The sequence below is a fragment of the Oreochromis aureus genome, linkage group 18 (assembly GCF_013358895.1).
Source record: "Oreochromis aureus strain Israel breed Guangdong linkage group 18, ZZ_aureus, whole genome shotgun sequence".
NCBI lineage: Eukaryota > Metazoa > Chordata > Actinopteri > Cichliformes > Cichlidae > Oreochromis > Oreochromis aureus.
Genome location: NC_052959.1, coordinates 5,214,955 through 5,238,619, shown reverse-complemented (window position 1 = coordinate 5,238,619; position 23,665 = coordinate 5,214,955). Strand labels below are relative to the sequence as shown.

At 39.8% G+C, this 23,665-nt stretch overlaps 1 protein-coding gene across 2 annotated transcripts; it reads left to right on the top strand.

Annotated features, from left to right (window-relative positions):
• The first annotated feature begins 8,878 nt into the window (after positions 1-8,878).
• On the top strand, positions 8,879-23,272 carry LOC116324253 (cysteine-rich secretory protein LCCL domain-containing 1-like). 2 transcript variants are annotated; one of them, XM_031744825.2, is made up of 15 exons: positions 8,879-9,111; positions 9,458-9,755; positions 18,104-18,222; positions 18,722-18,854; positions 19,259-19,374; positions 19,752-19,852; positions 20,098-20,265; positions 20,349-20,409; positions 20,524-20,590; positions 20,676-20,806; positions 20,922-20,965; positions 21,048-21,120; positions 21,375-21,444; positions 21,682-21,815; positions 21,961-23,272. In XM_031744825.2, exons 2-15 carry the CDS (start codon positions 9,489-9,491, stop codon positions 22,010-22,012), a joined length of 1,536 nt encoding a protein of 511 aa, XP_031600685.1. In that variant the 5' UTR covers positions 8,879-9,111; positions 9,458-9,488; the 3' UTR covers positions 22,013-23,272. The 2 variants fall into 2 exon arrangements, with proteins under 2 accessions (XP_031600685.1, XP_031600684.1); XM_031744824.2 differs by having other exon boundaries at positions 8,879-9,128.
• Positions 23,273-23,665: the final 393 nt, after the last annotated feature.

Here is a 23,665-nt window from a genome sequence, read left to right as displayed (position 1 = left end):
AACATCGTCCGAGACCATGGTTTCATCTGCCTCCATAATGACATCTCTCACCTTCTCAACAAAATCCAAAGTGTTCTGGATGTGGTGTTCAGAGCTGCCTACCAGCGGGTTGAGGATCGAAGCCAGAAACTTAGAGACGTTATAGGTGACCGAGTTGATCATACAGACAATCGGTCTTAAAGGTGCACCCTGTTTATGTATTTTCGGTAAACCATACAGACTTGGTGTAGATTCCCCTGGGTATAGCCTGTGATATGAGGTCCGGTCAATAGCATTGTCTTGTTGTAACTGCCTTTTCCTTTAACCACTTCCTGGGTCACATTTCAGGGGCTCATAAGCAGTGACAAAATTTTCTCATGATAGTCTTTCTCTGGGCTACGGAGGGGGGAGAGCCCCCCTCTGGAGGGGATCAGCCCGTAGTAGCTGCTCACACATGCTCCGGGCCAGGGAGGGGAGGGAAGCCCGTAAAAAAAAAGTATATCCTTCTACCTTGCTTCACATATTTACTGCTGCTTGGCTAGCTTTAGTCATGCTAGCATCAGCACAGGTAGAAACAGATACACATCAGAGACATCACATGTAGCTTGTGTTTATGTTCAGAGTGACATCGGATAAAAGCAGGCAGCAAAGCACTGAGCAGCACATCAGTCAACATAGAAAAAATGTCATAAATTTCATCAGGCTGGAATAATTTGTTTCTAGTGGCTTCTATTGTAAGTGCTCTATATTTCAACATGACATCCTGTATGTGTCCTACACTGAGGACATTTGAAGCTGGTCATTTTCTTAGAATGGAGCTAAAGATAAAACCAAAACCAAACAAACTTTCATAAGAGATCTCCATTCTGCAATAAGGGACATTAAAAACCTAATAATGTTATCATTAAAAATATTAAAATGTGAAATAATTATCAATCTTGAACAAAATCCAAATAATGTGTTTATGCAATACCAGGTTCTGTAATCTTTTCCACTTCTACACACAAACATCAGAGGGCGCTGCTGCTCACTCAGTGGAGACAGCATCAACACAAATATCAATTAGATCTTAACAGTTGGGGATTTTGCTTAGAAAAACTACAAATGACAGTTTAAATATTGAAACTAGTCTTTTAGACAGTTTTCTAGTAGAGGTTTGGGTTGTGAGTTTTACACAATGAACACTTTCATAGATGCTGCAATGTCAAATTCTTCATGTGTGTACATGCACAGACCACATGTGCATAGTGTTGTGCACATAACCTCGCAGATGTATATGACAACTCAGGTTTGTGGCATTAAATTTGTATTCTAATTTTTAAAAATGTAATACATATACATTTAATACAGATTTTAATAGACACTTTTCAAAACACAGCCTATGCCTGATTCTCATACATGCATTTGTTTACTCAAAATGTGGATATTGTGTGGAAAAAAGCAGATCAGCAAATCTGTAGCTGCCAGCTGCCCTCTAGGCTTCACCTCTGCAAAACCTGTGTCTCTGAACTGGACCTCAACAGTGTTTGTGGTCTCATAAGCTCTCCTGTGAATTTTAGTTTGCATACTTGGATTGTTCAAATATATTATGCTAAATATAGACAGATTTTTCCACAATGGATATGATAGTAAGAGTTAGTAAACCTCTATTAAAGTCTCCCTCTGCAGCCTGTTGTTTCTTAGATTCAGCAATGAAACTGAATTTAAAACAAAACATAGATGACATTCTGTCGCCTCGGCAACCAACAAGATCCCACTGCCTACAGACATTCAGTAACTCTCATTGGATAGTGTCAATAAATATCTTTCACTAAATATGAACGTTTTCTACCTGTCCTTGTTTAAATTATGAAAGAAGTTATTATGCCTGAGAATCTGTCGAATGTCGAATACGTTTCCACTAAACAGTCGTCTTCTACTTTGGTTAGTTTTTTTTTTTTAACAACTATTTTTTAAAAAACGTATATTTTGCTTTTGTTTTATTTTTTACTGCAATTCCTTTAGAGTAGCGTTTATAGTGTTGATTCAATATGTGCTACAAAATAAAAGCCTTTCCTTTACAGTAGGTTTGTAGGCATTTTATTTTGAATTGTTCCAATCATGGCACTTCAAAGGAACAGCACTTCAAAGGGACACCCCGTGATGTCACAGTGCACATTCTACTGGCAAATCCCTTAAATAGGGGAGACATTCAACCAACTTTAGTGGATCTCGGATGGCAGAAACACAAAACAACCTGGTTGTTAAAACAAAGACAAGGCAGACGCAGAGAAACGCAGACGCAAACGCTGACGCATTTACAATGGCAGAAGCAAAAACAGAAATGGTCATCACACCAAAAATAACAATCTTGCAAAGGCCAAAACCTGAGCTTGAAAAAGCCGCACAACCAAATCCTGAAAAGTCTCCTGTGGCACAACCACAAAAGGAAATGGTTGTGAAACCAAAGAAACAAGAAAAGCAAAAACAGAAAAGAGTGGCTGAAGAACCGAGAAGACCAATTACTCGGGCATATGCCCGGGCTCTTCTTGAAGCTCAAAACAACATGGGTGATGGAGCGAACCCGAAAAATAAAGAAATGCAAGAAAACACTGAAGCCACTCCTGAAAGGGAAAAAGCTGAATCCCTCACCATTTCAAATGCAAAGGAGGACATGAATATGGCGAGAGAGGGAAATGTGAATAAGCCCAGCAGACCAAACCCTGGGCCTAATGGAGGGACTTGGCAATATCAACCCAATCCCACATTTAGACCCCATCAGGGCAGTGTCCAGTTTAATCCCTGGCACGAGATTGCTGCTCTCAGACAGCAACTGGAAGCCTCCCAATACCATCAGAATAACCTTTACTGGAAAATGGTAGCTGCAAACAAGAGGGCCTCTTATCACCAGTTTCAGGTGAACAAACTTCATGCACAAATGCATGAGAACAACAGAAGTCATGAGGAAACGATTAAAGTCCTCATAGAGCAGCTAGAGGAGGCTTCTAGTAATAAGCCCAATGACATCAGTGAGACAGAGGCTCTCACAAATGACAGTGAAGCTATTGTCATACTGGATGAGGTGATGGTTACCCTGCAGGACCAAATCAGCCACCCTACCACAGAGCAGTGTGTGGAGTCTGCCACTCCAACCACAGAGGCTTCACACACAGACTCTGTAGGACTGATGTCCTCTAAGGAGGCTGAATTTGAGATCCAATGTAGAATTCAGCAAGAGCAGATTGAGATGCTCCAGAAACAGCTCCTAGCAGCTCAAAATCAGCTCGAAGAGCAGGCTGTTAAAAATAGGCAGGAGCAGGAGACACTCAACCTGGAAATCAGTGACCTGAAATCCCAGCTCTGCTCCAACAAGGCCCTTCATGATTTGAAGGTTGAGTCTCTTGAACAAGAGCTAAAAGAGGCCAAAGCTTCCTCACTTAAAATCGCACAGGAGCCACAAGAACAAAATTCCACCGATGCAAATGAAATACAAACATCTGAGCCTCTGAAAGAAAAAGACGCTGGAGGAGAGAAGATGGAAAAAGAGGACTCACCGCCATCCACTGCAATGTCTCTGCAGGAGCCTGTGAAAGAAAAAGACACCAGACAACAAGAAAAAGAAGAAAAAGAGGACTCGCCTGGATTGTCTGTGCAGGAATCTTTGCAAAGTCTACGAGACAAGCAGAAACTGTTCACTGTGCAGGTGGCTGAACTCGAGACTGAAGTTAAGAGCCTGCCAGAGATTCAGCCAAGTAAGAAGAAAAAGAAGAAGAAGCGGAACTGTCTGCATCCCCAGTTTCACCTAATTGGTCTCAACACCACGTCCTAAAAATCATATTTACATACAACTAAATTGTCAGTGAACATTTGAAGCCCACTCGGTCGAGACAGAAGGCCACCCCTTCCTGAGCCCGGTTCTGTCAGAGGTTTCTTCCTATTAAGAGGGAGTTTTTCCTCTCCACTGTCGCCAAGTGCTTGCTCATAGGGGATTTGGGGGCTTTTTTTTAACATCAGCCACTGATAAGCTCACTGACATCAAATTTAGGACTCAGCAAATATATAAATGGAGGAGGAATCATCCATTTAAAACATCTTTGCTGAGTCATATTTAGTTGTACATAAATATGATTTCTGGGACACTAAGGCCAATCACAGACTCATTTGGACAATTGGTAAAAAAATAAATAAATAAATTGGAAAAATTGAAAAAAGTAGTTGTGTCATTGTTTCATGTAGATTTCAAATAACATGCCATTTTATGTCAACATACTTTTGTTACACATGCAGTGCTTGTGGTCTTATATTCTTATGATCCTGTTCATTTGATGAGTATATCCTTCTGCCTTGCTTCACATATTTACTGCTGCTTGGCTAGCTTTAGTCATGCTAGCATCAGCACAGGTAGAAACAGATACACATCAGAGACATCACATGTAGCTTGTGTTTATGTTCAGAGTGACATCTGATTTAAAAGCAGGCAGCAAAGGACACTGAGCAGCATATTAGATAGCATAGAATTCAGCATTCTGACTATTTTCTTAATATTCTTACAAAGAACATCAAATTAAATGCAACAGATCTGAGACTTTCGTGGTTGATCCTTACACACAGGCAAAGGAAAAAAATCCCCCTCAATATCACAGATGCAGGTCCAGTGGAACCTACTTTCACAAGGAAGGAAGCATCAATTACATAACACCTTTTTATGTCAGCTCCATCACCCAGAAACCTGTCACTGCCAAACAATCCGTTTCTAAAAGTTTTCTAGAGTCAAATGTGAGGCCATCTGTGTGACAGCTAAAGCTTCTTCTACCTGTGTGTGCAAGTGACTATTACTGTGCATAATTATTAGGCAACTTAACAAAAAACAAATATATACCCATTTCAATTATTTATTTTTACCAGTGAAACCAATATAACATCTCCACATTCACAAATATACATTTCTGACATTCAAAAACAAAACAAAAACAAATCAGCGACCAATATAGCCACCTTTCTTTGCAAGGACGCTCAAAAGCCTGCCATCCATGGATTCTGTCAGTGTTTTGATCTGTTCACCATCAACATTGCGTGCAGCAGCAACCACAGCCTCCCAGACACTGTTCAGAGAGGTGTACTGTTTTCCTCCTTGTAAATCTCACATTTGATGATGGACCACAGGTTCTCAATGGGGTTCAGATCAGGTGAACAAGGAGGCCATGTCATTAGTTTTTCTTCTTTTATACCCTTTCTTGCCAGCCACGCTGTGGAGTACTTGGACGCTGCGTGTGATGGAGCATTGTCCTGCATGAAAATCATGTTTTTCTTGAAGGATGCAGACTTCTTCCTGTACCACTGCTTGAAGAAGGTGTCTTCCAGAAACTGGCAGTAGGACTGGGAGTTGAGCTTGACTCCATCCTCAACCCGAAAAGGCCCCACAAGCTCATCTTTGATGATACCAGCCCAAACCAGTACTCCACCTCCACCTTGCTGGCGTCTGAGTCGGACTGGAGCTCTCTGCCCTTTACCAATCCAGCCACGGGCCCATCCATCTGGCCCATCAAGACTCACTCTCATTTCATCAGTCCATAAAACCTTAGAAAAATCAGTCTTGAGATATTTCTTGGCCCAGTCTTGACGTTTCAGCTTGTGTGTCTTGTTCAGTGGTGGTCGCCTTTCAGCCTTTCTTACCTTGGCCATGTCTCTGAGTATTGCACACCTTGTGCTTTTGGGCGCTCAGTGATGTTGCAGCTCTGAAATATGGCCAAACTGGAGGCAAGTGGCATCTTGGCAGCTGCACGCTTGACTTTTCTCAGTTCATGGGCAGTTATTTTGCGCCTTGGTTTTTCCACACGCTTCTTGCGACCCTGTTGACTATTTTGAATGAAACGCTTGATTGTTCGATGATCACGCTTCAGAAGCTTTGCAATTTTAAGACTGCTGCATCCCTCTGCAAGATATCTCACTATTTTTGACTTTTCTGAGCCTGTCAAGTCCTTCTTTTGACCCATTTTGCCAAAGGAAAGGAAGTTGCCTAATAATTATGCACACCTGATATAGGGTGTTGATGTCATTAGACCACACCCTTCTCATTACAGAGATGCACATCACCTAATATGCTTAATTGGTAGTAGGCTTTCAAGCCTATACAGCTTGGAGTAAGACAACATGCATGAAGAGGATGATGTGGACAAAATACTCATTTGCCTAATAATTCTGCACTCCCTGTACAGTGGACAAGCTGTCCAGTTACATGTTTATAAATAATATATTGGCCAAATTTTCATATGTTTTTGACCTGGGGGTAGAACCGATTATAAACAGGGAAGAAGTTCTTATGAACTTATAACATAAACACATAATGCATTTAAGGTTATCCTGTTTGTTTTTTATTTAAGAAGAGAAGTTGTTCCACTGTGCCAACATCGAGGGCCGTGTCTGTTTCTCTTCTTGTAGGTCATGTTTCCTGGCTCAGAGAAAATCCTCTTGCATGAAATTGAAGAGGCTGGAGTGCATAGAAACTGCACTGCAAGTTGGTAGAGGTGCGGGTATATGGTCTTTAAAAGCCATTAGTTGTCCTGGAGTGGATCCTCTGTCCAGGGAATTAAAGGATGAAGAATAAAGAATAAACAAATTAAATGGCTGCACATTTTGTAGAATACCTTTTTTTTTTTTTTTTTTGCAGGGGGGGTTCTAACAAAGGGATGGTTTACTTTTAGTGTGGCTTTACTGGAAGTAAAATTTACTGGAAGTTCAACATAGTGTAAATCTCAGTGATAGGATGTGCAGTTCTTAGCTCACATGTAGTTGAGCTTGCATCCATTAAGATTGAACCACAGCAGCAAAACTACAAAAAAAAAAAAAATCAAAATTTCAGCGTGTTACTTCATTATGTATACTATTTATATACAAAAAGTAAAACTTGTTGTCAATAGTGAGGTGTACAAAATAACAATTTATCTATGATAATTTCTTTCTACTATCAGATAATGACCCAAAGCAAAGCAACTGGATGCAGAAAGGCTTAGCAGTAAGGACACAAAGCGTGTAGTGATGCCCTCGGGTTCTAGACTTCAGGCGGTCATTAACTGCAAAGGATTTCCATCAAAGTATTTAAAAGAATCCTAATATTTACAGTCATATTAGTTTGTTCAATTACTTTTCAGCAGCTCAAAATGTGGGGCTGTGTTTAAAAATGGCTCAACTACTGAAACAGTCAATGCAATACTTTTGCCAAATCCCTCAAAGTAAAGCTGAAAATCTGCACTTCAATCACATGTTGATTATTTGATTTAAAACCCACAACAGTAACTGGTGTAGAGGCAAAATTACAAAAAATGTATCATCCAAAATCTTGTAAATTCAGGTTGTATCAATGTTCTCTCGTTCTCTGAATCTTTGATATAGGGCCAAAGAGAGCTGCTCGGAGAGTTACTTCACAACGTTTATTCACAGCGTTTATTATCATGTGCACAAAGAAAAGCATTTCTCTGTACAATGAAATTATTTTTCTGCTGTCCACACACAGATGCCGGTTAATATGTACAAATAGATAAATACAAATAGCATGAATAAATAAATGGAGACAAAAAAATTTAAGTATTAAATAGATTTATGTGCACAAGAGCTATGAGCTTAATGTGCGTGTTTCATATGTGAGATGCAAAAATTATTATCACTGTTACAATAGGTCAGCTGTTCGAGATCTCTGGATCTTTTTCAGGTCTTAAACGCTCCGCTGTATCCAGGAGGGGGCAGCAGATACAAGCAGAGGATAACAAAATGCCTGAAAGCTCAGCGAAACTTAAACTGTAAACTTGTCGATATAAACCTTTGTAGTGATGTCATGTTTATGTTTGGTTGGATTTAACTGAAGTAAAAGCCCTGTTTACACAATATATAGTGTTTGTATAATAGGAAATGAATAATTTTATAGGTGGTAACAACTTCAGATGTAGACTTATGAGAATGACAGGCAATGGCCAATAAACAGAAAAGTCATTAGATCCTATTTTCTTTGGCCTGGCATGTGGGCAATTTTAAATAAACCAACTACAGTCCTCATATTGCATCGACATGTGTTGCAGTATATCATGTAGCACGTAATATAAAAAAGAGATACATCAAAAATAGTGGATCCCGGGTCTTCTAGTTGCAATGTGGGTACCATATTTCAAGCTTAATGCCTAAATAATTAGCATCACTTTACCCGTCTAGCAACTCCACTCCAGCCTCGTCAGACATACCAACGAAGCAGGCATGGCCTTTGTTGCCTCATTATTGCCACATTTTAAAAATGATAATAATTTATCAAATGATGAACATCGGGAACAGAGAATGTCTGCTTAAAGGAAGCGCGCGCACACATACACAGCGCACAAACTTTCACAACTGTTCTAGTGTGTGTGTTGAGGCAGATGAATCAGTGCTTTGTGGTCGTGTCGCAGGGGAATAGAGGCCACCCTGCTGGCTGCTACTGCCGATGCCGTTCTTAAACATAGCAGTGAAGCCTCCCGCTCAAACACCGCTCACTTCAAAGTTTATGCAAACAGTGCACATAATCAGCATCTATTTTTCTTTGCTGGACACAGATACAAAGGATGGTTGGTATCTTCTTATATAGGAAGCCATGACTGAAAATCCTTAAATGCCTCACAGCATATTTTTACCACATGATAATTATTGTTTTTCATCGATACAATTTCAAAATGTGCATAATATGTGAGTGGGCCGTTCTCCTAACGTCCTTCGTGTCACCTTCACGTCACTGCTGCTACGATCAGGTGCCTCCTCAAATAGATCAGTCCTGGAGTTCCAACACACCCTGCCGGCGTGTGGATGTGTAAGTGAGGGTCTGTGTAAGTGTGAGCGAGTGGGTGCGCAGAGGCGTGGTCCGTTGCGTTGCACGTTGCTAAGACCAAATTTGGCATATAAGCGCAAAATGCGCAGCAGTCCCGTGCAGCATTAACGGAGCCAACCGAGGAATTCAACAGGTACCTGAGCATACTTGTGAGCTCTCTGTCCTGAGTGGATGTTGCAGACTTGTAGACCGGACTGCTTGCGCTCAATCCGTGTGATGGATGGATTTAAAGGCTCCTTGGATTGGAAAATTGTCATTCTCCAGTGAACTACAGACGGCTTAACTCCAGGAATATTACACCTGGGAGAAAGGTTGGCGCAATTTAGAGGTACACTGGCACTACACTTAGCTATTTATTTATATTCCCATGGCAGAGAATACCTAGAGAATATTTGTTTATTATTCTTTAGTACTTCTCTTCTTGTGTTAATATATATTATGTTATCTAAATAAACAGTTGATCATTTTTTCTTTGGGGTATATTAGCACATGCAGTAGTACTGTAACTTTTTAGTAATGGGAATCCCATTAATAAGTAAAGGAATGTTATTAATAGGAGCTGTGATATAAGAGCTAAAACAAACATTTTGATTGAGCCCTCAGGCTTTGCTCTTACAGTCTGAGGCAGGCTAATAACCTGCTCCATGTGTCCTGCAGTATTCCTCGCAGCATCAGTGTTTTCCCCATCATGAGGAGGTCTATTGTTTTCCCTGGCTTGCTGAGAGTAGCGATCTTGTTCCTTTGCTTGAACACGACCATCCAGGCCCTGGCCCTCACCAACTCCACCCGGCTCGAGTCCATCCTGAATAAGTATACGAACAAAGATGAGGAGTGGTGGAGGGCCAAGCCTAGGGGGAGGAGGGCCATCAGCGAGGGAGACATGCACCTCATCCTGGACCTGCACAACAAACTGCGGGGTCAGGTCTACCCTCCTGCTTCCAACATGGAGTACATGGTGAGCACCGACACAGCTATCTGTAGGCCAAGTGCACTGAGGAATATTTAATTGTTCTTTCTACTGTTCAAAAGGATAAATAGTACCAATATTAATTACACTTTGAAGTTAGAACTCTGTCATAAATATGGGGTCGTGATTAAATTTAGTGCTGATAACAAGCCTGCTGTCCCTCCTTACAGTAATCGCTAATGAAAGAAATGTGGTTAAGTTTTGGATTTGTAAATATGTTAATATGCTGTGTGATCTATGACAGGACATTAAGGTAGATTGCAATTTAACTTTTCATTGTTGCTTTTCTGAAACTAAAAACTCCATAGCTCTATAGCTTGTGTTTATAGCTTAATACGAAAACATTTTTGATCTATGTAGATTTATTTCTTACCTTCTTGATAAATGCAGTGGTTCAATTCAATTTTATTTAAATCCCATCAACAGTTGCCTTGAGGCTCTTTTTATTGTAAGGTAGACCCTGCAATAATGCATACAGAAAAAACCCCTAACAATGACCCCCTATGAGCAAGCACTTTGGCGACAGTGGGAAGGAAAAACTCCTGTTTAACAGGAAGAAACCTCCAGCAGAACCAGGCTCAGGAGCCGCAGCCATCTGCTGCGACTGGTTGAGAGAAGACAGGACGAAGACACTCTGTGGAAGAGAGGCAGAGATTAATAACACCTAATGATTAAATGCAGAGTGCTGTAGTGGTGATTATTTCTATCTGTTAAGTATTAAGGCTTTGATGACCTTTCAGATAACTTCCTACTTGTCTGAAAGTTTAGCTTTCAGCTAGTTTTAGTCACTTACCTATACAACATAAGTGTTCAACCTGATATGATGGCAAAGCGTGTAATAGACACAACAGTCCACTATGTAGATTTCACGCTTTGGCTCTCCAAAACATGAAATGAATGCACAAGTTGCTGTAACAGCAGAGGGAAATATTTTATTTCAAGCCAACATGAAAATAATCATCATTAACATTTATATGTATATACATGTTAGCCACCCAGCTTTATAGTAAGGACTCTGGAATGTACATCATACATTTGTTACTCAGTACCGACTTTGTGGCTTTAAATATATTATCTCTCCCTGTTAGTAATGCAATTTCTGCATGCATGTACATTTCACGTTTTGAAGAAGCAAAGCGTGAAATGGACACGTGTCGGCGTGTCTATTATACGTTTTGCCGTGATACCGAGTCGAAGTGTTTTTGGTCTTCATAACTAATGGAGTCTTTCCCATAATACTCTGACGAATGATATGGATTGCTGTGTGATTACTTTTACTAACAGCCACTTCTAGAATTCTGTGCATCAGTTTTGTTGAGTGATATTCTAGTACAGATGTGCAGGTATGTGGGTATGTGTGACGCACCTGTACCGCTGGTCTGTGGATGGACATCACTAAGCAAGCTTGCCTCAGTTACATATAGTCTGTATTTACAAGTAGCGCACCATTTAAATGATGCATCTTTATAGAATAGATTAGAAGCAAGGTCTCTTTCCAGCTATTCTTTCTAGTTACACTAAAGTGTTTTTCATAAAAAGGCACTTTCTTGACTCTGCCAGCTAAACACATCAGATTAGGGAATGAAAGAGAGAAAACGAGCTCTGCAGGCCAAAGCCACCATCTGGCTTGCTCCACCTCCTGTCTCCTGTTTGCCCGCCCTTGCTGACCCTGGCCCAGGTCCAGCTCTCACCCCCACAGTGTTTTCCTGCCCTCTACCTCAACTATCCTGCCCTCCCTCCCTCCCTTCTCTTCCTGCTGAGCCTCTCCTTGCTCTATCCCTCAATTTCTCCTCTTGCTGTGTCTTTTTCTCACAGTCCTACTCACTTGATCGTCAGCCTCACAAGTTTTCTCTCAGGCTTTTCTTTAGCATCCTCCACTTTGTCTCCCAAACTCATCACCTCCTCTTCCAAGCCGCAATCCCAAGCCAGTAACTGGGATTAGCTTTTATTTGAGCCTCCGCATATCTCATAGTGCACGGTGGTGCCAGTGTACACTATTTTGCCAAAAGTGTTCACTCATCCGTCTTCAAACACTTTCGAAGGGTTAAGGTTAGGGTTTAATATCATGTCGGCCCACCCTTTGCAGCTATAAATGCTTCAACTCTTCTTGGAAGGCGTCATCTCAAAGGTGATCTGTCAGGTTGAGGTCAAAATTCTGTGCAGGCCAGTCAGGTTCTTCCACACCAAACCCACTCGTCCATGTCTTTATGGACCTTGTTTTGTGCACTGGTGTGCAGTCATGTTGGAACATGACAGGGTCATCCCCAAGCTGTTCCCATCAAGCTAGGAGCAAAATGTCTCGGTACGCTGAAGCATTAAGAGTTTCTTTAAGGGGGTGAGCCCACCTTCTGAAAAACAACCCCACACCATAATCCCTGTCCACCAAACTTTCCACTTGACACAGTTCGCTTAAACAAGTATTGTCTCCTGGCAACCACCAAACTGAGACTCATCCATCAAATTGCCAGATGGACAAGGATGTTTTGCCACTCCAGAGAACAAGCTCCCACTGCTCTAGAGTCCAGTAGCGACATGCTTTACATCACTGCATACAATAGTGTCTTTATTGTGCTTGGTCATGTAAGGCTTGGACACTGCTGCTTGGCCATGGTGACCCATTCCATGAAGCTCTCCATGCACTGTTGGTGAGTTAATCTGAAGGCCACATTCGGTTTGGAGGTCTCTAGCGATTGACTGCAGAAAGTTGGCGACCCCTGTGCACTGTGCCTCAACATCCACTGGACCTGCTCTGTGTCTTTTAGTTGGCCTACCACTTAGAGAGTGATTGGAATATCTGAATTCAGTAAATGTGATGAGTGAGTGGAAACTTTTGGCGATACAGTGAATGTTTTATGTGGACTAATCCAATGTTTCTTTAGCAGTGGATATTGTTACTTGTGGTGATGTTGTTGTAAGAAAGAGGACTGATGAAAGCCAAGTATTTAGTTTTTCAACTGCAGGATGTTGGTGCTTTTTTGAAACTTTTTTGAAACGTTCCCCCAATCAAACACACTTTATATAGAGTAGGTTGTATAACATGCATTTACAGATACTGCTACACATACTTTTAAATAGAAAAACAAAGGATCTATTCTTGTTTTCTTCTTCAGTAATATTCTCTGCAGCAGTATTCTTTCTCTCAAATGTACTGCTGTAAGAATGCAGATCTTGCACTTGCACTCTGTAGCAGAGGTGGTCCTGGCAAATGTCTGGAAATGGGGCTGTAGCTGAGAAGCTTAATGCTCTTTGGAATGCAGAAGAAGAGTGCTCGTTTTTACGGTGACCCTTCTCCAAAGGCCAGCAGTCTATCTTCTCCTATGCTGGATAATCAAGGGGGGGGAAATAACAAATGGAGAGAATAATGAAGCGACACAGACCATTACTCTCTGCGGCAGAAAACAGAAAAGGTCGAGATTTGTGCATTGTTGATGTCTAGGATCAATGCAGGACAGATGTGCCTGATAGTCAAACTTTCCCAGACCTCCTACAGCTTGTCTCACTCAGTGTTATGTGTTTGTTAACCATTAAATAAAAGTATTTATTTTTTAGGTTTAAATCATTTAAGAGAATCATTTCATTTTTGTAAATTAGTACCTTATTTCCATCTGTGCACTGTGGCTGTGAGAAGATAACAATATGGCACTGGCAATAGCAGCCAAATATGTGCAAACTGCATTGTTATACATGTGTTGTTGGGGTTTTTTAACAGAATAATTCTGCTGTTAGATTAATGGTACAGATGAAAAAAGTTGTGGAACCCTTACACCTCACTAAAACAATGCTCGGTTTTTCTGAAATCATTGCAGTATAAAGCTTTTCTATCAGAGCTGCGTGCCTGTGGTGTTCCACACACGTGTATGGAACAAAGAAGTTTCATCTACAAAAATACAAGGAACTAAACAATACTGGTCCTCCTTACAAGGAGTGATAAACAAGAGAAAAGCTCCTTAATGGGGACAGAAGGATAGTTTAAATAGTGCAAAGAGTATGAAGGGAAACATTAAAGCATGTACAAGTTGATGTTTGAGATCAAGATACAACAGTATCTGAGCACACCGTATGTTGCTCTCTCTTAAATGACGGATCAAATGGAACTAAAGCATTCACCTGAAAGTGTCAAAAATAAAGCCGCGAAAGTGTGTCCATCAACCCTGAGAGAACTTGTGCATTTAGTTGTAGAAGACTGGGCAAAACTACCAGTTAAGAATTGAAGATGCCTTTTTAAACTGAAAACTGTAGTCTATCTTTAAGGTAAGGTACTGAAAATTTTGGCCTGGTCTCTCTAGTCTGATAAAAGAATGCTTCAGTTAAATTCTGTTTTATTTATACAGCGCCAAATCACAACAACAGTCTCCTCAAGGCGCTTTATATTATAAGTTAAAGACCTACAATAATGTACAATGTATAATGTACAATACATACCGAGAAAAATCCAACAATCATATGACCCCCTATGAGCAAGCACTTTGGCGACAGTGGGAAGGAAAAACTCCCTTTTAACAGGAAGAAACCTCCAGCAGAACCAGGCTCAGGGAGGGGCGGGGCCATCTGCTGCGACCAGATGGGGTGAGACTTGCCACTACATCCACTCAGTGACACTCCCCTTTGTATTATAAGCATATTGCACTGATGATGCCTCAACATTGACGTTTTGGTGGCCATCGCATTGTTTATTTGGAGCCAGAAGTCAGCATATTTAGACATGAGGCTTGAGTTCTAAGACTACGTTCACACTGCAGGCGAAAGTGCATCAAATCCGACTTTTTTGACCCCATGTGACCCATATCCCATCATGGTATGACAGTGTGAACGGCACAAATCCGATATTTTCAAATCCGATCTGGGTCATTTTTGTATGTGGTACTGAATCCGATACATATCCGATGTTTTAGAAAGCGACTGCTGTGTGAACGGTCATGTTGCATTAAATCCGTCTTTTACGTCACTGACACAAGTCAGACGCCAATTATCAGCGCCAGAGAAGCGCCCGATAAGACATCGCGAACGCTTCCTGGCCATCCTGTGTAGATGTCAGTGAAACTGTTGGGAAGACAGTATTGGAGAAACGTGAACATTTTATTTGTACTGTATAATCTGCAGATTCTGACAGAAATCTGCAACTATCCTTTAAAGCACCGCTCCTCTCTAAAACACCAATAAGGATTATTATTAGGCCATATGTAAATTACTAAATAACTTTATAACTTAAAGCAAAATTGGGAAACGTAAAGTCTGAAACAAGTCTTTATATTAATGGCCAACAATACTGTTTGGTCTGGGTCTAAACAGAGCGCGTTGTGTGTGACGTCTTCTTTTGCGCATGCGGGCGGCTTTGAGGGTTCACACTAGAGCGCGTTTGCTGTCACATTTTATTTGTAGTGTGAACAAGCAAACAAAAAATTTGGATTTGATCAAAAAATCATATTTGAGCATTAAGACCTGCAGTGTGAACGTACCCTAAGTTATCACCTATTTTCACTCACCATAACTGAAGCACCAGAAAAGCAAGTCCCAGTGCTCCAAAAAGTACAAACAGCTCTTGATTCAGTTTCTGGAAAACTTCAAGGATAACAGTTGATAACAAGGTGATTCCCAGAGAGCTATTAGCAAAAATGTGCTGGGTATCAGCATGGTGTGCATTGTGTCCTTTGAGGAATTTAAATTTGAGGAAGCTGTATAAGCAGAAGATAAAAAAAAATGTCATGGTTTGAGCTGCATTTCAGCCACTTCTGTGTTCATAATTCCATCAATTTTAGCAAAAACACCAAAGTACTGTCAGATTTTGATCTACCATGTAATACCATCTGGAAATAATTTGATTAGCAACAGTTTAAAAGACATACAGTGTCCCCCTGTGTGTTCTCAGTCATGGATTGGCCTCACAAAAATCCAGACATCAGCCTTAATGAAGCATTGTGGGATCATTTTGACAGAATGGAACGAAAGGTAGACAACCTTCAAAGAAGAGCTTTATAATCTTTATAATTTATAATAATCAAGCCTAATAAACTATTCCAAAAAACTATTTGAAGGAATTGCAAGACGAGCATTGAAGCTGTGTTAAAGAATAAAATGGCAAACCGAATATTGATTTTTCAAGTTTGTACAATTCTGAAAAGCCAGTCAAACGAAGATTGTTGCCTTATATATTGTATTTCTATTTGTTTTTGCACATTTCAATAAATCACTGGGTTTATCCCCGAGGCCTACTCAGGACATGGAGAGGTAGATAGATGGTGCTGCATCTATCTCTTATTTTCTAGTTAAAAAAACAAAATGAGGTGGCTAACGACTTTGGTGCATTATTGCATATCATGTCTTATCACACATTATTGCAACATGCTCTCAACATGGAATTTAAATATTGTATGAATACGATATGAATACTTAATGTGAACTGAAAATACATGAGAATTCTAACATTTACAACATCATGTTAAAAAACTTTGAAAACGATACCACATATGTAATATTAAAGAATTCTCTATATTGTAAATCTATCAGCCAAAGCTGGACTGTGGCCAAAAATCTCCAGTCCAAATATCACTTTTCCACTGAGGCATGAACAACAACTAGCACTACAATGTGCAACAGTGTGTTAGCCTTTTTCTAAACATATGGAACGTATTATGGTGGTCAAAGCAGTTACAACTCAACACTTAAACATTATCCTATTAGTTTTGACGCGTGATAGCTCTAATGCAGCTAAACAGTATGCCAACAGACTGCACACTGCACCTATTCTTCTCCCTCCCCAACAGAGTGAACAGTAAATTAACTTTGCCGCGACATTTCAATTGCGCAGCCCCCAGTCTGCTCTCTTTAAAATAAGAGGTATGGGAGTAAGTTTCAGGTATTTTCAACTGATTTTCTTAAGCTTTTCTGGAAAAGATGGCATCAGTCCTTAAAACAGAAAGTCTCTGTGCTCCTGTGTTTGTTAGTTGCTTTTTTTCTAACTCTCAGATTGTTTTATGAGGCCAGAACTTACTGGAAACAAGCTGAAACAACCGCACTGAATAGTAGCACAAAGCTGTCAGTTGATGTGGTGGTCTCTCATGTATGTGTCTGTGTGTGTTAGAGAGTGTATAGGCCTCGTTTTGACCATATGGTGTCAAATTTGCAATTGGCATGCATACAGTCACAGTGCTTTCAAATAAAGACCAGGTCGATTTTTGAGGTGAAATGAAATAACTTTTCACATCAAGTTTGTTTTGTTACTTTCAGATCTTTTTTTTTTTTTTAAATTTATGGCAGCCTCAAATCTCAAAAATGGGCCTTTGGAAAGTGTAAATAAATTTAATACAATGGTTTACAAATGTCATAAAGCTGTATTTTATTCACAATTGAACACAGAAAACATATCAGATGGTTGAACTGAAGAAAGAAGTATTTGATCATTTTTAATTTGATGGCAGCAACACATCTCCAAAAAGTTGGGACAGGTCAAGAAAAGGCTGGAAAAATTATGTGGTACTTAAGAAAACTGCTGGAGAACATTGTGTAACTAATTATGTCATGAAACTGCTGTGTGGCAAGCAGTGTGTCCACCCAAATGCAGGACTTGGAAGGCAGGAATGAATTAAAAAAGCAGCTTTACTGCTGTTACGTGCAAGACTACACAGTATTCATGACTGCAGAGCAGGAGCAGGGACACAGAAAACTAGAAAACATGAATCAGGGAAACATACAGCCAGAATGCAAGAGTAGAATCAGGACAATAACCATCGAGAGGAAACGGGTGGGAAACACAGCAGAAACAAATCAGGACTAACAAGAGAGGGGAAGGCAGACAAGACAAGAGACTATCAAAATAAAACAGGAAATACAGTTAACTCTGAGACAGAATTAAACGTGCAAACTTGACAAACGCAAAAGACAGACACAGAGACAAGACTGGAGGAAGAGAAGGGAACACAAAAGGGAACTTAGAAACATGTCATCAACAAAACAAGGGGCTAAAGGCATAAAATACAAAAAGTCATAAATACAGGAGACTATAAACCCTGAACATAATTTCCTTCTCAAATCCCCCCAAAAATGTAAATCCATGTAAATTAGGCTGGGGGGAAATGGAAAACCTCTGTGGTCAGATGAAACAAATATTACGTTATTTCTTTCAAATCATAATAGCAATAAAATATTAGCTGCCCTAACTTTAAAAGGCAAACTTATAAGTACATTTTTTTCATATGTGATAACATTTTTATCCAAGAACCTGTGTGTGTGTGTGTGTGTGTGTGTGTGTGTGTGTGTGTGTGTGTGTGTGTGTGTGTGTGTGTGTGTGTGTGTGTGTGTTTCATGAAATCTTTGTGGTGAAAAATGCGTGTGCTCCTTAGGTATGGGATTACGAGTTGGAGAGAAGTGCAGAGCACTGGGCTCACACCTGCAGGTGGGAACATGGACCAAGTCACATGCTGACACAAATAGGCCAAAACCTCGGAGCACACTGGGGCAGGTGCGTGCAGGGAAGTGTAGCAATTAAAATATTCTGTGTTCTTTGTGTGTCACATGTTTGACAGCTCTGAATTGACGTATCTTGGTCTCCAGTACAGTGTATTTAAAGTTAAATGTACACTTTTAAATGTCTCAGCAGTTTAACAGCTAACATCTTTGACCCTCCAGTGCTAAAAATGGGACAGTTGGTAAAGTAGAATCAGTTCTGTCTTGACATCTGTAAACAATTTCCTACTCAGTTTATTCAGTCATTTATTTTGGGTCATAATGAATAAAAATTGAAATCTGTTTGTAAACCTCTGTAAATTTTATTTAAAACAGGAGGATGTTCATTAGCTAATGACTTGGGATTGACCAGCTTTAAGCCAATGAGCAGGTGGCTTCACAGTCAGACCTCCAATGACAAACCAAGAAATCTTTCATCTCAAGTTCAGGAGTGGATGATGTGACAGTAGCTGCATCCATCTTTTATACCTTTAACACTTTTTCTATCACATCAGGGACCGGCCCCCAACCTACCATGTCCAGGCCTGGTATGATGAGGTGAGGTATTATAGCTATCCCTACGCCCAGGAGTGCAACCCACACTGTCCATTCAGGTGTTCGGGACCTGTTTGTACTCATTATACTCAGGTAATTGTCTTAAAAGTTATACAGTCACTAGTGATCATATGTTTCTTTCATTTAACAAAATCATATTTACTGGTATAAAAATATCTGGGATATCAAAATTTCTTCTGTTTAATTGCAATTACAATTTGAAGAATGAGCTAAATTTAACCAAGAAAATTTGTGCAACTAGGTTGTTTATTTGCTTTAACATGAATATTTAATGATAACTACTCACAAAACTGAGTAAAACATGAAATTATATAACTGTGAATGCATACTACAACCCATAATTACCACTGCCTTTTTGAAATTCTGTTACATGATACAACTCTGTTCACATCGTCCGGTTTATTTGTGTGTGTGTGTGTGTGTGTGTGTGTGTGTGTGTGTGTGTGTGTGTGTGTGTGTGTGTGTGTGTTTTTTAGTTGGTGTGGGCGACCAGTAATCGCATTGGCTGTGCCATCAACGTGTGTTACAACATGAATGTGTGGGGAATGATCTGGGCCAAAGCAGTCTATCTGGTGTGCAACTACTCCCCGCCGTAAGTTTTCACCCAGGACATGAACACATTAGAAAATGTTCTCATACTGTCTTCAGTGAAAGAAGAGAGGATTCAGAGGTAAACATCATCATTTTTAATGAGTGAGTAGCTCACGACACAGGTCTGTCATCAGTGATCACAGCAAAATCATAACAAAAATGATTTAGCAATAACAGAAATTTACAAAGGCCAAAAGGCACGCAGTTACTTTATTTAATATTTGTTCCTACTGCTTACATATTTTAATTTCTTTACATGGAAGAAAAGGTAAGAAATATAAAACAAAAGGTTCTGCACTTCCTGGCAGTTTACAACTGTGATAAAAAATCAGTATTATCATTTCTATTGTTTGTTTTCTTGTTTTTTGTTTTCTCCAGAGGCAACTGGTGGGGTCATGCTCCATACAAATATGGGACTCCCTGCTCTGCTTGTCCAGCGAGCTATGGTGGGGGATGCAGGGACAACCTCTGCTATAAACGTGGGTTATTGCCTACTTATTTTTGTACATAACCCATGTGTTATTCACATGTTTATTATTATCTTTATTGTATTTTAGTCATTTATATCACTGTGGAGGTTTCCCATGATTTTGACCATTTATACTGAGCCAATGTACTGTTTGCACAGTTATTTCAAGAATAACTACTAATACAATCAGAAAAGTGCACAGAAAAATGTATTCAGCTCGTAAAATTGAATAACCGCAACGGGCTGTGTTTTCAGACGGAGGTGTTGACAGGCGTCCGGCTCCTGAGATTGAGGAGACCAATTACATTGAACCCGAACCAGAACCAGTAAGAGACGGAGAGCCCCGACCCAGGGCTCAGGCACCAAGCACCTCGCCCAGTGACAACCTGGAAAGAGACATGGTTCTCAGCACAGAGCAGATGTGTAAGGATGAACTCCTATTACTATAGCTCCCTGAGTAACAGATATGAATACAATATTAATACTGATGAGTTTGTGTACTTAAGGCCAACAGGTGGACTGTGAGACCAAGCTGAGGGATCAGTGCAAGGGAACAACCTGTAACAGGTAGAAGATGATTTGTATAGATGAACTTATTATCATTAACATATATGATTAGTAGAAACAGACTTGGCTTCAGTACCACTATGATCTTCACTTTACTGTGGTTTCTGTCCATAGATATGAGTGCCCACCCGGTTGCCTTGAAAGGCCTGGAAAAGTAGTTGGGACTGGATACTATGATATGGTAAAAACTCACAAGTAACAGCACTCGATGTATTCTTTCATTTATTATTATTTTGCATAAACCAATCTTTTCTTGATTGATCCAGCAATCCAGTGTGTGTGGAGCTGCGCTACACTTTGGTGTTCTTGACAATGATGGAGGATGGATCGATGTGACCAGACTGGGCAGAAAACAACATTTCACCAAGTCATACAAGAATGGTATTCAATCCATTGGGTACGACTCCGTCTCTGTATTTATGTCTATTTATTAAGCATTATACTGTGGCTGTTTAATTGTGATGGATAGCTATGATACATCAGGCTTACTGCCATTTTTGTCAACTTTACAGGAAAAACAGAAGTGCAAATTCTTTTAAAGTTGAGTCTGTGCCTGGTAAGAAGTTCATTTCTCATAGCCACAGAAATACTGTAGCATATTTTTTTTGCTGTGCTTTGTCAACTGTTTTTTTTTCCAGTCAAGGCAGTAAGATGTGATACCACAGTGGCGGTTTTCTGTCCTTTCAAGAAGCCTGTACGACACTGTCCCAGGTAATGTGTGTTGATAACAGCTATGACCTTTATGACCACCAAAGGTAAAAGTAGTGTCACTACTGTCACCTGTATACATACATTTTTGTGCATCTTTGAATTTCTGTCTTAACAACTGGTGTGTACTTTATCATTTATAGCTTTCTTCCTCTTTTCTTTTTTTCAAAAACTGGTTTGAATTTGAGCTGATTAGTCAAGTTTTGTCTGGAAACAACGGGCTCTTTGACCTTACCTTAGCTCTGGCTTTTTCCCAGGTTGTATTGTCCTAGGAACTGTTTGCGTGACAGCCAAGCACGAGTTATTGGGACAAAATACTACTCAGATGTAAGTGTTTGCATTATTGTCCTCACTTTGGGGAATGATAACAATAGTAATTTGTTACTTAACTTATAAGATAAACCAGAAGACTTCACACTCAGATATCAAATACATTGCATCTGTAAGGCCTGAAGTTAATGCAGCCTTAATTACTGTTGTAATTCACACCTCTGCTCAGTTTTTAACAACACAACAGCTGCATTTGATAGTGTGCGTAACGAGTCATTGTCTTGGCCCATCCAGAAGTCGAGTATCTGCAGAGCGGCCATTCATGCTGGAGTGATCAAGAACGAGTCAGGAGGTTACCTTGATGTGATGCCAGTGGACAAGAAGAGGCATTATAGCGGCAGCTATCAGAATGGCATCACCTCAGAAAGGTAACGTCTCATTCCAGTTAGTATAATTGTTTGTTTGTTTTTTCAATTTAAATGTGCATATTTGATTGGCATCTAGAGAGATGTTTTGTTTTAAAGGCCCATGCTTTTCATGTAACATGTGGTCTTTTTGCTTGTCCTCTTCCAGCCTACCAAACCCCACAGGAGGAAAAGCCTTCAGAGTGTTCGCAGTCATCTGAAAACCACTCAAAAGACAAAGTACCCTCAAACGTGTCCACTTCAAATCCAGCAAACCTACTCATTATCAATTTACAACCTATAATTATGTAAATTCCTACAGTGAGCACATCAGTGTTACTGATACTGTCACTAAAAGTGTAACTCAAGGCTTCCCTTCTATCTTTGGCCATGACTGAATCACTGTCCAGTAATAATGTAGCAAAGGATGTTTGGCAAATGATGTCTGCTGTCTCATATCTTTCCCTAAATATCTTGAGCTGACCATAGACATGATACCACGACAACCTGTTTTTAGCTTTCAAAGCTGTGTTTAAAGCACCAGATTTATTACCTTTCCAGCCGCTTCATGTCATTTTAAAAAGACTAAAATCAGCTGTGTTTGCTGACTAATTTAAAAAGTGCACGCATCACGTCTATATAGAAAAAAGGAAGGTAAAACACTGTTTCAATTGAATCAGTCCTAGGTGTGTCTATGGAGGAGCAAATTGGCCATATTAACATAATATAAGATAATGAAGTATAAAATGACAAAAAAATCCAAAACATATACATGTTATTACAGATACTGGCTACAAATCCTAAATACAGATTCCTTCAAATATGCAAAGTGGGATCCTCATGGCATAAATGTATCAATTTATCACAATGCTGAAGTCATATTGTCAGTTTAACATGCACAGAAAGGCATTTTAAATAAGAATACAATTTTGAATTAACATTAGAGAATCTTAGCGTTTACATAAAGACACAATACTTTGAGCGGCATTCATCACTGGCACAGAAATTATTATTAGTTTGGGTTTTCTGATACATCTGGTTGGGGTCTCCAAATATTCTATATCTGGTTATAGTGTTAATATATACACTTAACATGCATATTACATATTTTTGTATATAATGTTGTAAATAATAATGAAAACATGCTTGCTATTCTCCTCTTTTTAATGTACAATTTAACAGCCATGCAAGTCAATACACAGTAAATGCCACAACAGCTTCTGTATGCAGAACATGCATCTGCCCCTCAAGCTTTTATTGTCGTTTTTGATGACCGCCATAGAGTGAATATGTTGATATGACTGTAAATATTGTATGTGTGCATGTGTAACAGATATTTTTATATTTTATTCTGCATTCCTAGCTCTTGGTTTTGTTTTGTTTTTTACATTTTTATAAGTCGACCTGGCTGGCCAGGAATGTGCATGGCATAATCTTAATTCCCACAAATTCTTAAAAAGTATTAAAAATGTACAAAAGTATATATTGTGTCATTCTCTGACTTTATTAGAGACTTTTGTGCTTGAAAAACATTCAACTTGAATGACTCAGCAACCTTATAGTGTGTAAATCCTGCTAACCCCAAGTTAAATCTGCTCCTTAGTTTACATTGTATTACATTACACATGTTTTCAGTTCTTGCGCACATATGGTTGTGAACATATGGCTGAGTGGCCACATTATTTTAATATCAGTCCCTTCAGCTTCCAGATAGGCTGAGGAATGCAGGCATTAACATTTCAACATCATCTCAAATTCAGCTGCTGAGAAAACTTGAGAGAAGTTTCTTTCTCACAAATTGTGGGTGTTTCCAGGAACTGAAGGGAACACGGAGGAAAAGTGCTTGTTTCAGTTCCAGGCAGTAGATCTTATCC